General features: G+C 44.3%; 1 protein-coding gene across 1 annotated transcript in view; it reads left to right on the top strand.

The window, feature by feature from the left end:
- Positions 1 to 22,393, top strand: part of Golgin104 (coiled-coil domain-containing protein 186) — a 25,136-nt gene extending 2,743 nt beyond the window's left edge. Inside the window, exons 3-13 of the mRNA XM_028311929.1 lie at positions 564 to 683; positions 2,149 to 2,257; positions 5,028 to 5,182; positions 5,707 to 5,816; positions 7,932 to 8,091; positions 11,242 to 11,379; positions 12,360 to 12,461; positions 13,002 to 13,092; positions 13,775 to 13,860; positions 15,997 to 16,093; positions 22,251 to 22,393. Coding sequence (XP_028167730.1) covers positions 564 to 683; positions 2,149 to 2,257; positions 5,028 to 5,182; positions 5,707 to 5,816; positions 7,932 to 8,091; positions 11,242 to 11,379; positions 12,360 to 12,461; positions 13,002 to 13,092; positions 13,775 to 13,860; positions 15,997 to 16,093; positions 22,251 to 22,393 — 1,311 coding nt within the window. The remainder of the gene's footprint in view (positions 1 to 563; positions 684 to 2,148; positions 2,258 to 5,027; positions 5,183 to 5,706; positions 5,817 to 7,931; positions 8,092 to 11,241; positions 11,380 to 12,359; positions 12,462 to 13,001; positions 13,093 to 13,774; positions 13,861 to 15,996; positions 16,094 to 22,250) is intronic.
- The last annotated feature ends 1,664 nt before the right edge of the window (positions 22,394 to 24,057 follow it).

Genomic DNA, 24,057 nt, shown 5'->3' with positions numbered 1-24,057 from the left:
TGATCGCCCCGGGTGCCGATTTTTATGATACGCGCGCTTGTATGTTTGCGAAAGTGACGTAGAAAAAGACAGGAGAACGGAACCCTTGGGGAGAGAGTGAGACAGCAGATAAATGAGTTGCAAAATACCGCGTGCGTAGAAGCACTCCGCTCGAACTATGAACTACGCGTCCTATGTTAGCGTAAGCGCATATTTTAACTGTAACGCGAACAACGGGCTCAATTTCTTCGATCACCGTCGTCGCTACAGGAAGCCTGCAGCAGCCTGGACGGGCTGCTCGCCTTCTGGGGGGATCTGGGGTGGTTGGAGTAGGAAGATAAACCACAAATCGCGCACAATGGCCCTATCATGAGGCTAAGTGCGGTATTCGATTGCCCTGCAAAACTAACTAACTAACTAACTAACTGTAACGCGTACATTTTACAACACAATTCGACGCACTAGCGCGATATCAGAGTAACGCTTCTTCTTTTTGGCGATGCTTTTTTAAGTGATTATTTATTAGGATTTTCAGTGCACTGATATCTACTTAAGTGGTTTATGTAATTTAAATCTTGTTCCAGTGCCACGAGCTATCAAACAGCGAGCGCGAGGCGGCGAAACTCCGCGAAGACATCAAGGAGTTGGAGGGCCGTCTCAAGTGGACGCAGAGCAAGCTTCGAATGGAGATGGACGCCTACAAGGTACGTGTTAACACATAGCTCCTTACACGAACAGCTTGAAGCAGCTAAAGTTCTGTCGCCGAGCAGATATAATTTCTTCCAATGACCCCAAGCTACCCATCCTTATCGCTCGCGCGTAATTCTATTGCTGTCGTAACTGTGCGACGGGCGGCCGCAGTGAGTGTGCGAGCGCGACAGGAATATAATTACGCGTGAGCGAAAAGGATAGGTAGCTTGGGGTCATTGGACAAAATTCTACGTGCTCGCAGACCGGACTATAGTATTGACAGCTTCAAGCTGCTAGAGGCGGAGAGAAGACATCAAGGAGTTGGAGGGTCGTCTTAAGTGGACGCAGAGCAAGCTTCGAATGGAGATGGACGCCTACAAGGTACGTTTTAACACATAGCTCCTTACACGAACAGCTTGAAGCAGCTAAAGTTCTGTCGCCGAGCAGATATAATTTCTTCCAATGACCCCAAGCTACCCATCCTTATCGCTCGCGCGTAATTATATTGCTGTCGCTACTGTGCGACGGGCGGCCGCAACATAATTACGCATGAGCAATAAGGTTAGCTAGCTTGGTGTCATTGTATGAAATTCCATCTGCTCGACGACCGGACTTTAGTTCCATACAGCTAGTATTGACAGCTTCAAACTGCGAGAGGCGGCGAAACTCCGCGAAGACATCAAGGAGCTTGAGGGGCTCCTGAAGTGGACCAGAGCAAGCTTAGAATGGAGATGGACGCCTACAAGGTACGTGTTAACACATAGCTCCTTACACGTACAGCTTGAAGAAGCTAAAGTTCTGTCGCCGAGCAGATAGAATTTCGTCCAATGACCCCAAGCTACCCATCCTTATCGCTCGCGCGTAATTATATTCCTGTCGCGCTCGCACACTCACTGCAGCCGTCTGTCGCACAGTCGCGTCAGCAGTTTGGGGTCATTGGAAGAAATTCTATCTGCTCGGCGACCGGACTTTAGTTTCATACAGCTAGTATTGACAGCTTCAAGCTGCTAGAGGCAGAGAGAAGACATCAAGGAGCTGGAAGGACGTCTTAAGTGGACGCAGAGCAAGCTTCGAATGGAGATGGACGCCTACAAGGTACGTGTTAACACAAAGTCCGGTCGCCGAGCAGATAGAATTTCGGCAGTTTTCGGCGAGGACACGTTTGTTAACTTCAATAGTGACGTTTTTCATACATTTTTTTAGCACTGATAGCACTAATGCTTCAATCACACCAACGCGTGCCGATCGCCATCGCTGGCGCGATCACGGCGCAATCAAAGGCCAATGACAGGTCGCGCGGACTGTCATGGGTCGCGCGACCTGTCATGGGCATTTGGCCTTTGATCGCGCCGGCGATGGCGATTTGCACGCGTTGGTGTAGTTGAAGCTTTGCCGCTTAGAGCGATCGCCAATTTTCTTATAAACCTTTACAATTAATCTTTTCTTCAATATCAATAATATATTATGTCGTATTTACAGGATAGCGCCGAACGCGTTGAGAAGTTGACCCAGCAAGTTAGTGAGCTAGAAGCGGCGAAAGACGCAGCCGCTACCAGCGCCTCTGACGGAGCCAAAGCGAAACAACTAGGTATGTAAAATTCTATTTCAATAAATCTAAATGTAGGAATTAAAACCCAGGTTGTATTTCTTCAGCTGTATTTGTATTTACTCCAGGATAAACCACAAAAAATAGGAACGTCCTAGAACCGTCTTAATACTAATCGTCTTCTGTTTAAATCCCGTCGTTCTTACTTCCTCACTCATTCATTCCGTCTCACTCACTCCCTTGCGTTCCGTTTCACACTCCCACACTCGGCCATCCTGCGTACAGTCCGCCCTCGGACTGTTTCATTTCAAAATTTTACATTAAAGCATCTTATAACTAATCTTTTTTAATACAATTCTTATAATCATCTTTCTCGTATGTTCTAGCTTTCTTTCTTTTCTTGTTATAAACTCTAACACTTCCATCTTGAATTGTCTCCACACATTCTCTTGCCTTTTCTCTTAACTCTGGTCTTGTCTCGTTCATTCTTTCTACGTTTTCCTCTTCTATCATCTTAACAAGTTCATCATCTCCTTTATTAATCCGGTTAAACAGTCCTTCTTTCCCTCCCTCGTGATTCTCTCTTATAATTTCGTTCTGCGTCTTCTCCGGTACTACAAATAATAATTCATCTTCATCTCTTTCTTGGTACAACATGTCATTCTGGTAGGATTCTTTCAGCATCTGAATATGTTCGTCTTCATCTTGTGCTTTCTTCAGTCGTGCAGTCGTCTCGGTAAGTACTAAACAGCTTAGGACGTCGGCTTGTTTCATACGTGATACAGGTCGGTGTTCAATCTGACAGTCGTTACTTTTCTTTATTTCATCTGTAGGCTTGCAGTCTTCTAATATTTTCTCAATTTCAGTCATGTGTCTAGAGTCGTCTATGTCGTGTACTACAACTTGATCATCTTTTTCCAACGGGACAACTTCGGTCCGTCCGAGTCCACTCAACGTCAAACATCTTCCGTCGTCGTATTTTGGGGAGCCGATAGTTTTGTACACGTCTTCCGTCATGAGATTCACCTCGCTGCCCGTATCAATAAGACTCGCCGTAGTTATCGCGTTGTTGTCAACAAATTGAACTTCTTTTAGCGGCCTCGATGTTTTCACACTTTTGTTGTTTACGTCCGATACCATCAAGTTGGCAGAAATGTCATCTGTCAGTTCTGCGTTTCGTTCTACGTTCGGTTTCGATCTCCAGTCAGTTGTTGATTGCGTCGTGTTGGCAACACTGTATCGTTCGGGTGTTTTCGTGAACATCGCTCGTTTCGGACTGGCATGACGTTGCTGACGATTGTCTGACTGCCATTTTGAATTTTCACTGGTCACTTGTTGATGATTTGCAGGTTTTGAACATTCACTAGATCTGTGTCCAAACTCATTACACCGGAAACATTTAACCCCTCTTTCCTTGTGAAAACATTGAGCCGAAATATGGTTGCTTCCTCCACAGTTAAAACATCTTGGTCTTGTCGTCTTATTGTAATTTACCGGTGCCGTCGTGCTGCTACTGGAGGGTCTACGTCGTTCATCCACCATTTTCGCCTTTACTGTCTCGTATACTTTCAGTTTCTCTTTCAGCTCACCGTATGTAGTTGCACCGTACAGCATGATTTTATTGGTTTCTACGTCAACAATGCCGTCTATGATATATTTTATTGCGACGTAGTCGGGCATTTTCCCGCGCCTTCCCAACTCCTTCATGACAAGTAGGTAATCAGTACAGCTCTCACTATTGGCCTTCTTTCTCGCACTCATCATTTCGTGGACTGTCTTTACGTCTAACGAATCCGGGAACTCTTTGAGTAAACCAGTTTTCAACTCGTCCCACGACCTGAATGGCTTCTCCGACCGCAACCAGAGTGCCGCTGTTCCAATGAGTGATCTGCGTCCCACAATGAGTTGGTGTAATGGTGACCAACCAAAGATCTCAGCGTTCTCCTCCACCTCTTGGACCCATCTTGATGCGGTGACAGTTTGATCTCGACCACTAAATTTTGGGATCAGCTCCTCGGCATAGGCAAAAGTAGTAGGTATGCGCTGCTCCAGGGTCTTGCTCGGGCCAGCATCTTCCGCATCTTCGAAATCATGCTTGCTATGTCGTCGTCTCATGATTGATGAAAATACGTCTCACGTCTCAATCCGTCGTAATCGTCGTGAATCGTCGTGTTTCCTTTTCTTGGGCTATCCCGGACGAGCCCCCAAGCTGTAGGAATTAAAACCCAGGTTGTATTTCTTCAGCTGTATTTGTATTTACTCCAGGATAAACCACAAAAAATAGGAACGTCCTAGAACCGTCTTAATACTAATCGTCTTCTATTTAAATCCCGTCGTTCTTACTTCCTCACTCATTCATTCCGTCTCACTCACTCCCTTGCGTTCCGTTTCACACTCCCACATAAATATATGTAACTCAAAGGTGACTAACTGACTGACATAGTGACCTATCAACGCACAGCCCAAGGCACTCTACGGATCGGGCTGAAATTTGGTATGCAGGTAGATGTTATGACGTAGGCATCCGTTAAGAAAGGGATTTTACGAAACTCCACTTCTAAGGCGGTAAAACGGGATCCACGCGTACGAAGTCGCGGGCGGCTGCTAGTAAATATGTAAGACACCCAGTCTAACAGACTTTTATTTCATTGTGAACAAATACGGGAACTAATCCCACCGCTGCAACTCCTGTGTAGCCAGGATCTACAGCTTGACCGACATACCCCAACCAGTGAAGGCCAAGTTTGTCCCGGGGGAAAGTTAAACTGTCATTGGACACGCAACGAAATGAATCTTTGTTTTGTACCAATAGAAGCAGAATTAAAAGAGAGCCAAGCAGCATTGATCCTGTGTCGTCACGAGCGTGACGAATTGGAGAAGAAATTCACGACAGCCAGCCAACAGCTGGACACGTGCGTGAAAGAGAGGGACATAGCTAACGAGGCTCTCGCTCGCTCCACGGCCGAGGTAAGTTGACTTAATGAAATAATTGCGAAGTGTCTTTTCAAGACAGGCTATTCACACTTTAATAAAAGATTTCTGATTTTTTTAGTTCCGTTTCATTTCAGATTCTCAGGTCTAATCATGCCTATGCTTAAGTTTGAAAATGCATATTTCCCTTTAACATCAGGTAGATAAAGTCCGGTCGCCGAGCAGATAGAATTTCGTACAATGACCCCAAGCTACCCATCCTTATCGCTCGCGCATAATTATATTGCTGTCATACTCGCACACTCACTGCACGACGGGTGGCCGTAGTAGCGTTGGGGTCATTGTACGAAATTCTATCTGCTCGGCGACCAGACTTTAGATGTAGAGTTTTTTTCAATTTAATATGGGGATAATACAGGGAAAAACTATCCTGTTTTTGTCCCGGTTTTCGAAACACCAATTCATTCTCGAACTAAACTTTCCTGTTAAGAAAGCGTCTAATAAGCTACAGTGATTGGGGCAAACTATTCAGTGAGTTTACAAAAAATCTATGTTTCCAGGTAGAAGAACTAAAGATCAGAAACCTACAATTGGAAGAGGAAGCGGCGGAATTAGCGGCGTTGCGAGCCCAAGCAGCTTTGGCGGACACGCTCAGTGCACAATTACAGAGGTAAGATTATAATTTTATTTACTACCAACATTGAATAGTCAATCTAAAACCCATCAAAAACAATACTTGTCAAAAAAAACAAGTCTCGCAACTCAGTTGTTCTACGGTAAAAAGTTGTGAGATTCACGTAATACCAAGTCCAGGCCAGGAAATCTTTAACGTTTTACATAAATTATTGACTTGGCCATCGCACTAAATAATTTAATTTACACGTGTTTTTATGCGATGGCCAAGTCAATATATTTATGTAAAACGTTAAAGATTTCCTGGCCTGGACTTGGTATTACATGGATCTCACAACTTTTTACCGTAGAACAACTGAGTTGCGAGACTTGGTTTTTTTGACAAGTATTGTTTTTGATGGGATCTCATTTCTTTTTGTATTTTGTAGACAGCAGTTATGTATCTAGAAAACTGGACCGAAATTGAAAAATTTTACTCGACTTGGCGGTTGCACTACCGTGCCCCCAAATATTTTAGTTTTTCCTTGATTCATACACCAAACACTACTTATATTCCAAATTTGAAGCTTCTAGGTCTGCTAGAAGTGCCTTAGAATTTTGATGATCGGTGAGTCAGTCAGTGAGTGACAAAATTAAGTAAATTTGACCCGTTATAATTCCTAAACTACTGGTTCAAATTGAATGAAATTTTAAATATACCGTGTCTTTCCAATGCCTGCATAGCTAATGAAAATTCAGCCTTCTAGTTTTATCCACAACGAAATTACAGGCAGTCGAAAATGGCCTGAATTGCTTCGAGAAAAGGATGGTACGGCCGTGCCGCTTTTTTGCTCGACTTGGTGGGGGCACTGCCGTGCCCCCAGATTTTACGACAGATAAATAATTTTAAAGGCAGTGGTCAGAGCAGTCGTTCGGCAAGCAAAATAGTGTGGGTTCAATTCTCTCTTGAGGCAATAAATTAATTTAAAAATTTAAGACATAATTGATAAACAACTTAGACCCCACGGTGGCTTTTTGTAGTGATGTTGTCGCGCGTCTTTAAATGAGCGACAGCATCGCTACTAGGGTAAACTGCCAGTCATTGGACACTTAAGAAAGTTATTGGACAGTTATTTACTGAATTAAAAATAGCATTTCTATTTCAACAACTGAGAGATTCCGACTGATGGAGATAAAAGGGCGTTTTTTTGAAGGAATATTCATTGTATTTGAAGGAATATACATTTTAAGATAATTCAAGGGTTGTTTTGTCGTCGGTTGTTCTAACGTCCTTTAGTCGAATTTACAACGCGTTACAGCTTCGCGATCAATGCAAACACGCGACCGCGTCGGGTTAGGCCCCTCGCCCACGGTAACTTTTTGTAGCGATTCTGTTGCGCGATCGTATCGATACAGTCGCTAGCTATGTGCCCACGCCTACATAAATACGATTCAGTCGCGATGCAAACGCGATTCAGTAATGGCACAAAATTACCTGCGATCGCTGTACGAGTAGTTGCCGCTCAACATATTTTTAGAATCAAAATCAAAATTATCTTTATTTGTTTAGACTAATTAAATTAGTACTTGTAAATCGTCAAATGTTCTTAAGGATTCTTTTTTTGCTCTACCAGCGCTTCGAGACAAACATTTGGCAAAGAAATCCCAACACCACACCCCTCCGTTCTTTTTCCAATGTCACCCGCTCGTATAAGAGACGCCCTACAGCATTCTACAAAAATTCGCCATGGGCGAGGGGTCTTAATTTTGTGTCCGTACTGAATCGCGCTTGCATTGATACAGAAGCGCGACAGTGTCGCATTTGAATCGCTACAAAAAGTAGTCATGGGGGCGGTTCTTAATAACACTGTATGAAATATTTAGGGTACATTATTTGTTGGTACGTCTTCCAGCCCGTGGTCGCCACTCGAGAACTTTTCTGCCCCAACGGCCATCGTCTCTACGAGCTATTTGCCCCGCCCACTACCACTTGATTTTAGCAATTTAGGGCAGGCCTCCTACTAGGTGGACCGACGATCTGGTAAAGGTCGCGGGAAGAGCCTGGATGCGGGCAGCGCAGGACCGTGTATTGTGGAAAACCTTGGAGGAGGCCTTTGTCCAGCAGTGGACTTCATTTGGCTGAAACGAACGGACGGACGATTATTTGTTGCAGGGAGACGGAGCGCTGGTCGCGCGCAGAAGCGTCCCTATCCGAAGCGCGCGCGTTGGCCGAGACGTGCGCGCGCAGAGAGGCCGGCGCGCTCGAGCACGCCGCGCGCCTCACCGCGCAGCACGTCGCGCTCAGCCAGGCGGCGCGCTCGCACCACGACACCGTGAGTACACAGCGCGCTCGCACCACGACACCGTGAGTATACAGCGCGCTCGCACCACGACACCGTGAGTACACAGCGCGCTCGCAGAGACGTGCGCGCGCAGAGAGGCCGGCGCGCTCGAGCACGCCGCGCGCCTCACCGCGCAGCACGTCGCGCTCAGCCAGGCGGCGCGCTCGCACCACGACACCGTGAGTACACAGCGCGCTCGCACCACGACACCGTGAGTATACAGCGCGCTCGCACCACGACACCGTGAGTACACAGCGCGCTCGCAGAGACGTGCGCGCGCAGAGAGGCCGGCGCGCTCGAGCACGCCGCGCGCCTCACCGCGCAGCACGTCGCGCTCAGCCAGGCGGCGCGCTCGCACCACGACACCGTGAGTACACAGCGCGCTCGCACCACGACACCGTGAGTATACAGCGCGCTCGCACCACGACACCGTGAGTACACAGCGCGCTCGCAGAGACGTGCGCGCGCAGAGAGGCCGGCGCGCTCGAGCACGCCGCGCGCCTCACCGCGCAGCACGTCGCGCTCAGCCAGGCGGCGCGCTCGCACCACGACACCGTGAGTACACAGCGCGCTCGCACCACGACACCGTGAGTATACAGCGCGCTCGCACCACGACACCGTGAGTACACAGCGCGCTCGCAGAGACGTGCGCGCGCAGAGAGGCCGGCGCGCTCGAGCACGCCGCGCGCCTCACCGCGCAGCACGTCGCGCTCAGCCAGGCGGCGCGCTCGCACCACGACACCGTGAGTACACAGCGCGCTCGCACCACGACACCGTGAGTATACAGCGCGCTCGCACCACGACACCGTGAGTACACAGCGCGCTCGCAGAGACGTGCGCGCGCAGAGAGGCCGGCGCGCTCGAGCACGCCGCGCGCCTCACCGCGCAGCACGTCGCGCTCAGCCAGGCGGCGCGCTCGCACCACGACACCGTGAGTACACAGCGCGCTCGCACCACGACACCGTGAGTATACAGCGCGCTCGCACCACGACACCGTGAGTACACAGCGCGCTCGCAGAGACGTGCGCGCGCAGAGAGGCCGGCGCGCTCGAGCACGCCGCGCGCCTCACCGCGCAGCACGTCGCGCTCAGCCAGGCGGCGCGCTCGCACCACGACACCGTGAGTACACAGCGCGCTCGCACCACGACACCGTGAGTATACAGCGCGCTCGCACCACGACACCGTGAGTACACAGCGCGCTCGCAGAGACGTGCGCGCGCAGAGAGGCCGGCGCGCTCGAGCACGCCGCGCGCCTCACCGCGCAGCACGTCGCGCTCAGCCAGGCGGCGCGCTCGCACCACGACACCGTGAGTACACAGCGCGCTCGCACCACGACACCGTGAGTATACAGCGCGCTCGCACCACGACACCGTGAGTACACAGCGCGCTCGCAGAGACGTGCGCGCGCAGAGAGGCCGGCGCGCTCGAGCACGCCGCGCGCCTCACCGCGCAGCACGTCGCGCTCAGCCAGGCGGCGCGCTCGCACCACGACACCGTGAGTACACAGCGCGCTCGCACCACGACACCGTGAGTATACAGCGCGCTCGCACCACGACACCGTGAGTACACAGCGCGCTCGCAGAGACGTGCGCGCGCAGAGAGGCCGGCGCGCTCGAGCACGCCGCGCGCCTCACCGCGCAGCACGTCGCGCTCAGCCAGGCGGCGCGCTCGCACCACGACACCGTGAGTACACAGCGCGCTCGCACCACGACACCGTGAGTATACAGCGCGCTCGCACCACGACACCGTGAGTACACAGCGCGCTCGCAGAGACGTGCGCGCGCAGAGAGGCCGGCGCGCTCGAGCACGCCGCGCGCCTCACCGCGCAGCACGTCGCGCTCAGCCAGGCGGCGCGCTCGCACCACGACACCGTGAGTACACAGCGCGCTCGCACCACGACACCGTGAGTATACAGCGCGCTCGCACCACGACACCGTGAGTACACAGCGCGCTCGCAGAGACGTGCGCGCGCAGAGAGGCCGGCGCGCTCGAGCACGCCGCGCGCCTCACCGCGCAGCACGTCGCGCTCAGCCAGGCGGCGCGCTCGCACCACGACACCGTGAGTACACAGCGCGCTCGCACCACGACACCGTGAGTATACAGCGCGCTCGCACCACGACACCGTGAGTACACAGCGCGCTCGCAGAGACGTGCGCGCGCAGAGAGGCCGGCGCGCTCGAGCACGCCGCGCGCCTCACCGCGCAGCACGTCGCGCTCAGCCAGGCGGCGCGCTCGCACCACGACACGGTGCGTGCATAGTAATTCTTTTTTTATTCACATCGAGGAAGCTCTTGGCCTGTATCTCACCTGATGGTAAGTGACGATCAGGCCGAAAGTGGAAGCAAGCTTCACCCGGAAACGTCAACCACGGAGGAACTGGCTATCTTACCTCTAACTGCCGGAACACAATAATGCTGTTACCATTGTTATTATGGCGACAGACTTAGGTAAGATGGTGGTAGCTAGCCAGGCGGACTTAGAACAAGTCCTACCACCAACCAAACCGAACAGAAAAATCTGCCCCCACTGAGAACCGAACCCGGGACCTCTGCGTCTGAAGCAGGTGGTCTTACCACTAGACCACAGAGGCGGTAAAATAATCTTTTGACAATTTCACATAGTGCCATCTAATGTCCGGTCGCCGAGCAGATAGAATTTCGTACAATGACCCCAAGCTACCCATCCTTATTGCTGTCGCGACTGTGCGACGGGCGGCCGCAGTGAGAGTGCGAGCGGAGAAATGTTTTGAATAATATGTCAAAATGACAAGTTTATTCTTTATAAAATACACCATACAAGAATGCGTGGTAAATTCAGTGAACTGCTCCTGAATCAAATGTACCTTACTACTGCTTTTTCTTTTTATTTATATTAACCGGCAGACAGTGGTGACTGAGTTTGTTGCGGCGCTTCTTCTCAGCACTTGCCAAATGTTGGTCTCGAAGCGCTGGTAGGGTAAAAAGATTATGAGACATGTAGAGGCTCCTTAAGAGCAAAATGACGATTTGTAAGAACTATTTATTAGTCTAAACAAATAAAGAAATTTTGACTTTGACTTTGACTTTAGGGAAAAGATATCTGACGATTGAAAACTCGCCCTAAGTCTTGTTCGAATACTAAAGCAAATATTACAACCTACAGGTTCAAGCGCTAACAGCGGACAACGCGTCCTTACGCGAGCGAGCGACGTCGCTAGAGCAAGAGATTGCAGCGCTGCAAAGCGCTTTAGGCGACGCGGCCGAGCGGAGGCATAAAGAAAACAAAGTGCTTGCTAGAAAGGTAAGTTTTTAAGTCCCAAAAAGACAAAAGTATCTCGAGAATTAGTAAAGGCGTTGCTACTTATGTAAGTCACTAAAAACTTTACCACCGCGTGTTAAAAATGTACAACGCCATCTAGTGGTGACCAGTTTGTTTTTCTTCTGCTGTCGTTAGAGCAAGAGATTGCAGCGCTATAAAGCGCTTTAGGGGACACTGCAGAGCGGAGGCATAAGGAGAACAAAGTGCTTGCTAGAAAGATAAGTTTTTAAGTCCCAAAAAGACAAAATGTATCTTGAGAATTAGAAAGAAAGATACATTTATTACAATGGACATCACACAAATACAGGCAATTACATAGACATGATAGTGGCACATAATAATGGAAGAAGAAAAAATAAAAACAAGAGTAAACTGAGCAGTGCCACCCATCCACCAACAAGATGCCCAGTTTCTTCTTCTTCTGTCGTTAGTGCAAGATATTGCAGCGCTGCAAAGCGCTTTAAGAGACGGAGGCATAAGGATAATAAAGTTCTGGCTAGAAAGGTCAGTGTTCAAGTCTCAAGAAGTATCTAGCTACTTCAACAAAAGCTTTACTACCGCGAGTTACAAACGTACAACGCCATCTAGCGGTGAGCAGTTTCTTCTTCTTTTATCACTGGAGTGAGAGATCGCAAAGCGCATATCTACCGTTACGTTATGCTTGTTGTACAGTCAAGGAATATAATTTGTGACCCCCTAAGGCTGAATATCGTACAACAAATTGATTTCCTTCCATAATGACCGGTTTGTAGCGGCCTGGCCGGCATCCAGCGCCTTCCTGCTACCTCTGTGAGGTCGTCTAGGGTGGGTGACATTTTCATACTATTACTGCATTTGAATTTTCGACCTTGATGCATTTTGAGCATCAAACGAAATTTTAGTGAAATGGGTCATGGATTATGTTCCTCGACTGTGCCTCTATCCCTGGTAGTCACTTAAAAGTTTCTATTGTATGCCGACAGGTGGCGGAGTTAACCGAAGAAGTGGCAGAGGCCAACAAGAAACTGGAATGGGAGAAGGGCGAGATCGGTGTTCTGAAGAAGAAACACGCTAGTGCCATAAAGGTAGGTCATCATTATCATTTCAGCTACAGGACGTCCACTGCTGGACATAGGCCTCCCCCAATGACTTCCACATCGCTCGATTGGTAGCGGCCTGCATCCAGCGCCTTCCTGCTACCTTTATGAGGTCAACCAAAATCAAAACCAAAAACATTTTTTTCAGTTTAGGTCAATATTTTGGCACTTTTGAACATATGAATGGGATGGATCTATCCAAAAATTCAATGTTTCCAGAGCTAAATAAACCCGTAAATTGCATTCTTATTTAAAAATATCTAAGGAAAACATTAGATTTAGGCTTTACTTGCTGTAATATTATCAAATGATGAGTGCCATGATTGTGGCTGTGTATGGAAGCTAGTAACATCGAATTTTCTGATAGATCCAGTTTATTCTAAAACCTAATATTGGTGCTGTTCGAAAGAGCTCGTGAAGCACTATCAGTAACCAGTTTTTGATGTCTTGTATAGTTTAGAAATAATCGAATGAGATCACTTATCGTTTCCACCCTGTATAGTTGTAAAACTCCTCTGTCACCTCCAGGAATTGAACCGCGAATTGCAGCGAGCGCTCAAGCGGTGCGAGCAGTTAGAAGCCAAGTTGCCGCCACCCGACGCGCCCTCTACTAGGACCGGTGAGATATACTTGCACTACGCCTTTAGTCTTGATCACCATCATCATCACCACCTCTGGCACTGTTTTACAAAGTAATAATTATGGTCTGTTAGTCTGGTTAATCTTGATCGTCATCGCCATTGATTAATTTTGATCATCATCGCCATAGGCACTTTCAATCAGCAGGGTTTACGGTTCATCACGGTATTAAAATTGTTTTGTAAGATCTTGTATGTATATGTCAACGTGAAATTGTGAACTCTGTCAGTTTATAATATTACGCGTTAGATTGTAAACTAACAGTGGGTTAGGTTAGATTAGATTGTAATTTAACTACGTCAGATTATAATCTGACGGAGCTCACAATGTCACGTTGACATATACACACTGAGTATTTACCTAAATTGTGGAAGCAATAAACATTTATTGAGTATTGAGCAATCTTGGTCACTCATCATCATCATCTCAAGCACAGGACGTCCATTGCGAACATAGGCCTCCCCCAATTCTTTCCATGTTACGCGGTTGGTAGCGGCTTGCGTCCAGCGCTTTCCTGCTACCTTTATGATGTCGTCGGTCCACCTTGGTCACTCAATACACATCATCTTATCATCACCACCTCAGCCACTATTTACTAAGTTGGCCAGCTGACCTAATTAGTCTTGTTCATCATCATCACCAACGTGTTTTTTTCGTCCCAGGGTCAGTAAGTTCGCTGAGCAGCGGTGAAAGCGCTCCGCAAGAGGATCGCTTACAAAACGGACACGCAGACGTTCCTGATATACAGGTATGACTCGAATTGATTTTATCTTATCTCTTACTAGCTGTGCCCGCGACTTCGTACGCGTGAAAGTAGTTTGAACATTATTTTCCGTTTTTGCAACATTTTTCTTCACTGCTCCGCCCCTATTGGCTGTAGGGCATTGGTTTTCAAAGTGGGGGGCGCGCCCCCTAGGGAAGGTGCAAAGACTAGTGTACTTAAGTATAAAAAACTTGCGACCGTTGAGAGAATGCATTCCAGACTGCTCGATATGATCAATAAATAATCGTTGCTGGAGGAGGGACGCGCGGAATTTTTTGTATGGTCGAAAGGGGGCACGTCTCAAATAAGTCTGGGAACCAATGCTGTAGGGTGATGTTAATATAGCCTAAAGCCTTCCTCGATAAATGGACTATACAATACAAAAATATTTTTTCAATTCGAACCTGTATTGCTTTAACGTGCTAATCTCAGGAACTACTGGACTGGTCTGATTTAAAAAAATCTTTTTGTGTTGCCCATTTATCGCGGAAGGCTTTAGCCTAGGTGCAGACCACCAACTTTTAGTTGGCCGATAGTTGGGCCCGATTTTAATTTGTATGAAGAATCATCCGATATCAAAATTTAATTCATTTAATAAACTATTTCACGCTGCGTTTAGGACCAACCGCAATCCCCAGTGGTACGTATTATGTAATCGTGAAAATAGATTTTCGTTTTCAGATAAAAGACCCTGGTTTCTTTGAGAAACTTTTCCCAAAGGTTTGCGAATGTGAACGAATATATTTCTTTATAGTTCTTGCAACTCACGAAGGCGAGTGAGCTTGTGTGTGTACGTGTACAGGCACATAACGATAGTGTAATGTCTGTCAAAACTTTTGAAAAACGAACAGTCGCGAGCCACCACACATGTAAAGCTCACTCGCCTTCGTGAATTGCGAACAACTATAATAAAAGTATTTACTGGTAGTTGTAGATTTTCTTAAACCACTTATTGTTATTAGAAATATGTAATAAATTCATGTAAGTTGATAAATAATTAGATTAGATTCTTATTAGATGAAACTCAGCCGCAAAAACATATTTTTGTTAATTGATGTATTTAACAAAAGGTTTGAAGTATCATTAACGTTATTTATTAGGTTTAGTGCTTGACTCGGTCAGTGCTTGTGGTTTAGGGGTTTTTGTAACGTCAAACGTCAGCGAGACTACAAATCTCCTTCAGATTTGTATGCTTCGTCACGTCATAATATGTCAATTTCGCCGCCTTAGCTCTACTCAGTCAGTATCTGAGGTATGGGAGGGGTGATTTTAGTATATTTTGACGTGACAGCGCATACAAATCTGAAGTCTCGCTGACATTTGACGGAACAAAAAACACCCTCCTGTGCCTCTCCTATACCTCAGGTACAGACTCTGTAGTTAAGCGCTACAGCTATAGTTGACGCCATTATCCAATAAATTAACACCCGTATTCACAAACTTTACTGTGAGGTCTCACAGTCCGCGTGGACGCACAGAGTGACACACGAACCAATCACAGAGCTCTATTCAATGCTGTGCATTTGTTTTGCTGCTTCACTTAAGCAAGCACCGTTTGTGACTACGGGCGTTAAGGTTTAAAACATCCTATTACTCATATTCACTGTTTCTAATTTGTAATATTACCACCTGTTATACGACAAATATTTTAAACTCTTGACTTACTTGACTTATGGTCCTATGTCCCCTAGATGGGGCAGAGGGCGTCCACAACAGTCCTCCATCGCGTTCGGTCTTGAGCTATGTGTTTGATCTCGCTCCAAGTCTTGCCGATCTTCTTCGCCTCGTCTGCCACAGTGCGCCGCCAAGTTTGCTTGGAGCGACCACGCTTGCGTTTTCCTTGGGGGTTCCAATCCAGAGCCTGCTTGGGGATGTGATCGGGATCCTTTCGGAGAGTGTGGCCAATCCAGTTCCACTTGCGGCGCTTGATCTGCTGGTCGATCGGAATTTCGTGGCAGCGTTCCAATAGCTCGACGTTGGAGATTTTCTCAGGCCAGTATATGCCGAGCGCAATGCGATGCGCGAAGGCAGCGGTTGACGAAGACCTGCAGCTGGTGCGAGATGACCTTGGTGATTTTAAACTCTATCACCATCTAATTAAAGTTTAAAATCCCATTCCAGGTCCGCGAGCCCGACCGCCAAGCGTTGATAGAACGCATCGTCTCCCTTCAACGGGCGGCCGCTCGTCGCGCCGAACGCTGCGAATTCTTGGAGGAACATGCCAAGCAGTTGACTGGGGAACTNATATTAGACACAAAGTAAAAATGATAAATTTAAAGCGCAATGATGCATAACTGCATCATAAGAAAATTGTCCTCTTATTCTGTAAATACAATAAAAATCATTTCAAATATATCAAATTATTGAAAACCAATAACTTACCCTCACTCCACACCAATTTCAGATCAATATTTTCATTAACACCAGAAAAACAAAGAATCAAAATCACCACCGAACAAAACAAACCGGATTTTACAAGTTTCTCACTTTAGGTGATCACAAAAATAAAATAGCGCCATCTAGCACAAACAGAGTTAACTAACTCGTAAGGGTGCTTTGCTGCAGATATGCCGCACTACGTTAAAAGTTATTTTTGTTACTGTTTGAAAGATTCTATGAGTTCAAGTGGTATGATGCAGAACTGCAATTGAGCGCCGTAAAGGGTTAATAGTTTAATTAAGGTGGGCTCATTACTTGCCCTAAACAGTATTAAAAATTCTTATTTCTGTACCTAAAACAGAAAAGGTGATGTCACTAGTTATATATTTACAGTTATTTACAATTTTGTCACTGCTCTTGGTCCATCCAGCTAACTTTTTGTAGAGAAATAATAGTTCACCAAATATTTTGCATCACCAAAAGTAAATAAAATATTGTATGATAAAGCTTTTTAAAAATACATAAGTAACTATATTGAGTGCCGGTATTTACCTTCAAAAAACAAAAAGCATATTAGAGCACGTAATTATACGCTATTTTGTACAAACCCATCATCCATAATTTTAAAATGTGAAAGGTTACGAATGGCATGGCTGAACTAATCCAGCTATGCTCTAAGCATTAGCCTGAAGTGGTCTGTATTCTCACGGATGCTCGATTGTTCAACCTTTTAACCATCAGGCTATCGGGCCACGACCCCGAAGCTATAAAAAACAGGGGCTAGCTCCTACCCGCGGGGAGTACTCGAGACATACTCGTATTCTAGTTTTCTATGAGCCAAGTTGAATTGGGTACATAAATCTGGAGTCATAATGTACACACTGGTCGCTATTTATTTTCAATTCGAACTAAAAACGCTGATCTTTTTAAAGTTTAATAGTAATTTTGTGCACGACGGCTAGATTTGTAGGTAAACCAATGAGTACAATATCACTAACATTAAAAGTCTCTCCTTTCTTACTAGTTTCAACTAAGCGTCCGTGATCACCGATTTACCATACAACGATTTTAGTTCATTCATTCAATAAATTTCACTTTTCTTATCCAATATGTTTTTCTTGCAAATAAATATTTATTCACGAAATATGTATGTGTGTAGTGGGTAATTTATGCCAAAAACAAACTGAGTTTCTTACTGCAAAAACGGAAAATAATTTTAGCAGGCAGTAATAAGAAGAACTAATTAAGTTTGTAGTACTAAGTGTAGTAAAAAATCTCAACTTTCAATGTACAGAAAAAGTTACAACTACACTGTAATGGAAATTGCAACGTGGGGCGAAGTAGTTATGATTGACAAGCTTACACCGCCTACCACCGCGCTGGTGGCCGGTCGCTTGGAACGTAATTTGGGGTTCCGTAGTCCGGTCGTCCACTGCTGGACAAAGGCCTCCCTCAAGGATTTCTATAACGACTTTTTGCGCTGCCCGCATCCAGATACTTACCGCGTTCTTTACTAGATCGTCGGTTCACCTAGTGGGAGGCCTGCCTACACTACCCGTACATGTGCCGTAGTCCGTACATTTTATCTATCTGGATCATGGAAATTTTATGTGTCATAAGGACAAATCGCCATTAGGTAATCCCCACTGACTTCGGACTGACACACTACGTAACTGATGTAGGACTAAGAGATCCTTGTACGTAAATGAAATCCGTGATAGCGTAGATTTTTTTAAAGGTATTAAAGATTTTTTCGCAGCACCTTCCATTAATTCCTAAGCTGTGTATTACAATTTTTTTTTTGTCGCGGACGAAATGCTTTGCGCAACGTCACCACTGCCGAGGGCCAGGGTGGTGTGTAGGACTCCCGGCGCTCTGAAAAGGGCGCTGCTCCGTCCTGAAAAGGACGGGGTATACCCACTAAAACCTGCACGGCGTTCCGTCATCGCCCGAGTGGCGGTGTCGCGAGTATCCGGCCGTAGCCTTAGACTTCCGCGACACCACTGGCGACAGCCCGCCTACACGGCGGACCCTACACGCCCCCTTGTGGGGGGCCGGCTGTATTACAACAACATAATCAACCCAACTCAAGTAATACTTGACATACTTCTACGGAACCGTTGTACTCAAATCAAATCAAGCTTGACAGTTTCGCCTTTTTCAACCATTTGCTCCTCCACCTTTACAACCCTTCATTTTCCGAAGAGTAAAAACGCACTAATCGCTTTATTCTCAAGAGTTAATATTGTTTTAAATACCGGTCTTGCGTTAGCAATTAACAGGAGATGCAAGATTGTATAGCATCGAAACATCTTTCGTTTGATTAATTGATATTTTTGCATTGACTTTGTATCCTTCAGAACATTTATACGAGTAAAGTTAGTGTGCATAAAACATTTGAACTTGACAGTTAAAAAAACTTAAGTATCTGAGAAATGCCGATAATTATGATCTATAATATCTATATTGTATGTAGAGTACGGTGTTTGTGAAATGCTTTAAATTAACACACTGATTACTAAAACTACACGGCGTAAACACACCAACACCCATATTCACAAACGTTGCTTGCTTAAGTGAAGCAGCAAATCGAACGCACAGCCTTGAATAGAGCTCTGTGGTTGGTTCGTGTGTGACCCTGTGCGTCCACGCGCACTGTGAGACCTCATAGTAATGTGTGTGACCTTGTGCATCCACGCGCACTGTGAGACATCATAGTAATGTTTGTGAGTACCGGTATAATCGACAGAAACAGCGAGATAGGAATAGAACCTGTAGGAACTACACAAAATGTCTCCTGTAGTAAACTCATTTTTTTAAATAGGCTTTTAAAAGCGCTTTCATTTATAGCTACCTCTACTTTATAGGAGTTCAAATATTCATCGTCAACGATTTCTTTACCAACTTCTAGTTGTGAATGCAATTATAAAAACATGTGTGACCAAGTGATAATGATATCATGTTCACACGGATATCAATTGAATAGAGTCATCAAAATTTAATAAACACACAAACGGTGTTTCACATGACATTCAAACTGGTAATGGGATATTTTTTTACTTTGTTTTAGGTATAGAGGCTTTTAGGTTAGTAATTTGGCTGATTTTCAAAATCTAGACCAATCACAGGCGTGAAGATGAAGATTCTTTTCAGTGTACAACTGTAACATTTCTCGATCGAAAAATTTTACCTACATAGGTATTTGAAACCTTTATATTACCTACCTACCTTGGTTCAAAACACATTAGAAATAAATTCTTACCGTGGTCTCATGCGACCACTTAGGGTTCCACGAGTTAGATGATCAAATCTTCAAAATGATGCTCAATCCACGTGACTGCTGCTGCAATGTTGACTCAATTATACTCTACTTAGATGCTGAGCAACATTTTAGTCCAATTGCTTTGTATTTCATCAAAAACTTTATCTAACAAAGTATCAACTCAGTCAATAAACATAATTATGTATCAATTCTTGATTAGTGTTGATGTTAAAGACAAGGAATCACTTGAGCATCATCATTATTCTCTCGATATCCTCTAAGCTACACTTAAATCAAGGCAAAAGTAAGGTACATTCGCTCAAATCGTACATTTCTAAAATTATCGCAATGTGATTGGGTTCCGTTCGCTTTTTCCATCAGTCCTCATCCATATTCATGGTCTGATTAGTATGCGCAATCGGATGATTAGCAGTAGATGTGCTTTCCTAGCTGGGATTCTTCGATACAATATCGTTCGTTCGTTCCTTTCAGCCAAATGACGTTCACAGCTGGACAAAGGCCTCCCCCAAGGATTTTTATAACGACCGGTCTTGCACTGTCTGCTTCCAGGTTTTACAGGTCCCGACCTTCATTCACCATAGTATCGGTCCACCTAGTGTCGTAGGTAGAAAAATTTCTGCCCCAACAATACTATACAGGGTGGAAACGACAAGTGATATCACTTGATTACTTCTAAACTATACAAGATAGGTATCGAAAAACTGGTTACTGATCCTGAAAGTGCTTCACGAGCTCCGATCAGGATCACAAACTAGTTTTACATTATCTTGTGTAGTTTTTAAAATTATGTGGTTGTACCAAATGTATGGATGGAAAAATTTAGTTATTGGATAAATCCAGTTTATTCTGTAACCTATTATTGGTAACGTTTGAAAGAACTCGTGAAGCGTTTTTTGATATCTTGTACCTATAGTTTAAAAATAATAGAGTGAGATCACTTATCGTTTCCATCCTGTATACAATTCAATATTTTCACATAATGTTAATCATCGCAATGTTATTGGAGTACATCCTTTAATCATTGACACCACTGTTTTTGTAATGAATCAGCCAGTGAGGAAAAAGTTGTGTTTTTCGGGAATCTCTTCCTAATATCTACGTAGTTACCATAACAAAGCCATAACAATGGTTCAACTAAAATACATGACGTAATATACTGCTACTTTATTCCCTAATTAACACCTTAAAGCTAAGTATTAATAGAAACAATTGCAAATCGCGCTGAAAAGACCCATTGTTTGAAACTAGGACTTGTCGCTACATGAACCTTTTAAACGACAGCTACACAGGTAGCACGTGTGTAACTTATTTGTTTACCATTAGAGCTTTGGAGCTTTGTTTTACATTGTAGATTAGAATGAACAATGTTAAATAAGTCAATTGCACCAAAAACAAATGAGGTAATACTTTAAGATAGGGAACGTTACCTTGTGGTGAAGTTTTTCAAATGCTTTGTGTTTGTCAGTAGCGCCAATTTCAAAGTGATTACATAAAATACATTTTTTAAAAGGATATTAGTAGGTATACCTAATTTGTGCAATACAAGTTACTATAGTTAAGCCCTCGTAGTAAGCTAAATAAGAATATGCTTGTGTTTAGAATGGGATCACTACAATAGCCCAGCAGCGGCGGGTTCGAACCAGCGTTCATCGAATCTAGAGTCAGCCAGTACGATACCTTCACCGTTCGGATATTCGCTTCTAAGTACTAAAAGATCTAAATACACCTTAACGTCGTAGTTGTATTTTTAAAATTATCCGTCGCTGTTGCTAATGTCAGTATCTCGGAATGAGTCAGAAGAATGCCTAGCTTCAAATATATGGATTACGTAAATTAATCTTACGAGACGTAATATTTTAGTTGTACGACTAGAAGCAACTGCCAAGCCAATAGAATTAAATTAAACCGTTCGCTATTTATCTAATAATATTAACTAAAATCATTAGCGCTACAGTTCATGCCATAAGTTCATTATCGCAAACACATACCGCCGGAGGCTTCTGCCAATGTTAGTCTGATGAAATGGTATAATTTTAAAACCGTTTGAGTATAATTATTACAAGAGCAATGTTGATTTTGTAATGCTACATTCCAATGTAAATAGCAACCGCTATAAATTAACAACGAACCGAATTGAATTGTGTTTTATGGGACACAAAAACAGGTAAACTCAGATAATCTTATTATTTTAAGAGAACAATCAACAATACATTTTAATAGTTTTTAATAGTTCAATAGTCAAAAACTAAAACTCTCCTTTTTTGTAACTCCAACAGACTGGAAGGCTCTTTCTTGCCTCTAATTCAAATAACAGATGAATCTTATCCTATCGTAACTCCAACTGCTGAAACACAAAAATGCTATTACATTGTTGTTGTGTGCCAGGTGGATTTAGATCCAGCCAAACCATACAAAACATGTATCCGTTGGGAATCGAACCCAGGACCTCTGTGTATACATTTACTTTGTTCCATGCCTGCTGGGGCTGTGGCTTCGCAAGACAGAGACGCCAACAAGGTACATTCTAGAAGATTCTATAGATAAGGGGTCGAGAATCATGCCAAGTAGCTCACTTGACCAGCTGCGAGCCAAGGCCAAGTTGCTCAGACACCTGCTGTGTTCCATGCCCGCTGGGGCCGTGGCTTCGCAGGACAGAGACGCCAACAAGGTACATTCTAGAACATTCTTTAGATGGAGATGTTCTTAGAGGAACATGCCAAGCAGTTGACTGGGGAATTGCGAGCCAAGGCCAATTTGCTCAGGCATTTACTTTGTTCCATGCCTGCTGGGGCTGTGGCTTCGCAAGACAGAGATGCCAACAAGGTACATTCTAACACATTCTTTAGATGGAGTTAAACTTGTGTGCCAAGTAACTCACTAGCGAGCTGCGAGNTTTTTTAAATAATTTTAAACTTACTACCCATTTCCTCATAAACGCGTAGAGGTATTAAATTGAAATTCATACCAAATACTCAAGTCTATAATACCTTTAAGTTGTAACAAAATCAAACTTCTATGTCAACGCAATCAAAAGAAACAGCAATTTAAGCTGCATATTTTGAAACTCGCAAGTACTCGCAAGGGAATCAAAACCTAAAGGGTACTTCCAGTCGACCTAGAATCTTGAAATTTGGCATGAAGCAACTTTTTATAGCACACATGAAGGAAAAATTCCGAAAACCTAAAATTTTTAGTTACATTACAAAATATATATTTTTTAATAAATATAAACTTATGAATTTCATTTTGCAATAAAAATACCATAGTTATGACTCGATTGTCGTAATGAACGAACTTTGTAAACCTTGCAGGTTTGTACGGAACCCTCGGTGAGCGAGTCCGACTCGCACTTGGCCGGTTTTTTTTTCAGTAGCACCAATTTCAAAATGATTACAACACAAAATACATTTTTAAAAAGGATATTAGTATACCTAATTTGTGCAATACAAGTTACTATAGTTAGGCCCTCGTAGTAAGCTTAATATGCTTGTTATGTGTTTAGAATGGGATCACTACAATTGTCCAGCAGCGGCGGGTTCGAACCAGCGTTCATCGAATCTAGAGTCAGCCAGTACAATACCTTCATCGTTCGGATATTGTCGCTTCTAAGTACTAAATTATGTGTTTATGCTCTGAATGATTGAGTCTGATGTCGAATCAGCGGTGCACAGTAAAACCAAAACTGGTTTTTGTGACACCGTCAATAGCTATCATTAATATAAATGCTATGTAACTTGTTTTAAATAAATAAATAAATGTAAATACACCTTAACGTCGTAGTTGTATTTTTAAGATTATCCGTCGCTGTTGCTAATGTCAGTATCTCAAAATGAGTCAGAAGAATGCCTAGCTTCAAATATATGGATTACGTAAATTAATCTTACGAGACGTAATATTTTAGTTGTACGACTAGAAGCAACTGCCAAGCCAATAGAATTAAATTAAACCGTTCGCTATTTATCTTATAATATTAACTAAAATCATTAGCGCTACAGTTCATGCCATAAGTTCATTATCGCAAACACATACCGCCGGAGGCTTCTGCCAATGTTAGTCTGATGAAATGGTATAATTTTAAAACCGTTTGAGTATAATTATTACAAGAGTAATGTTGATTTTGTAATGCTACATTCCAATGTAAATAGCAACCGCTATAAATTAACAAAGAACCGAATTGAATTGTGTTTTATGGGACACAAAAACAGGTAAACTCAGATAATCTTATTATTTTAAGAGAACAATCAACAATACATTTTGATAGTTTTTAATAGTTTAATAGTCAAAAACTAAAACTCTCCTTTTTTTGTAACTCCAACTGGAAGGCTCTTTCTTGCCTCTAATTCAAATAACAGATGAATTTTATCCTATCGTAACTCCAACTGCTGAAACACAAAAATGCTATTACATTGTTGTTGTGTGCCAGGTTGGGAATCGAACCTCGGTGTATAGTTCTGGTGGTCATATCAATAGATCGAAACTTCTGTTGAATACGTTACATATGTGCACATAATGTACAAGTA

This window comes from Ostrinia furnacalis, unplaced genomic scaffold (assembly GCF_004193835.3).
Source record: "Ostrinia furnacalis isolate ACB-3 unplaced genomic scaffold, ASM419383v2 OfSCF3657, whole genome shotgun sequence".
Classification (NCBI taxonomy): Eukaryota; Metazoa; Arthropoda; class Insecta; order Lepidoptera; family Crambidae; genus Ostrinia; species Ostrinia furnacalis.
This window is presented reverse-complemented; position numbering and strand designations above follow the sequence as displayed.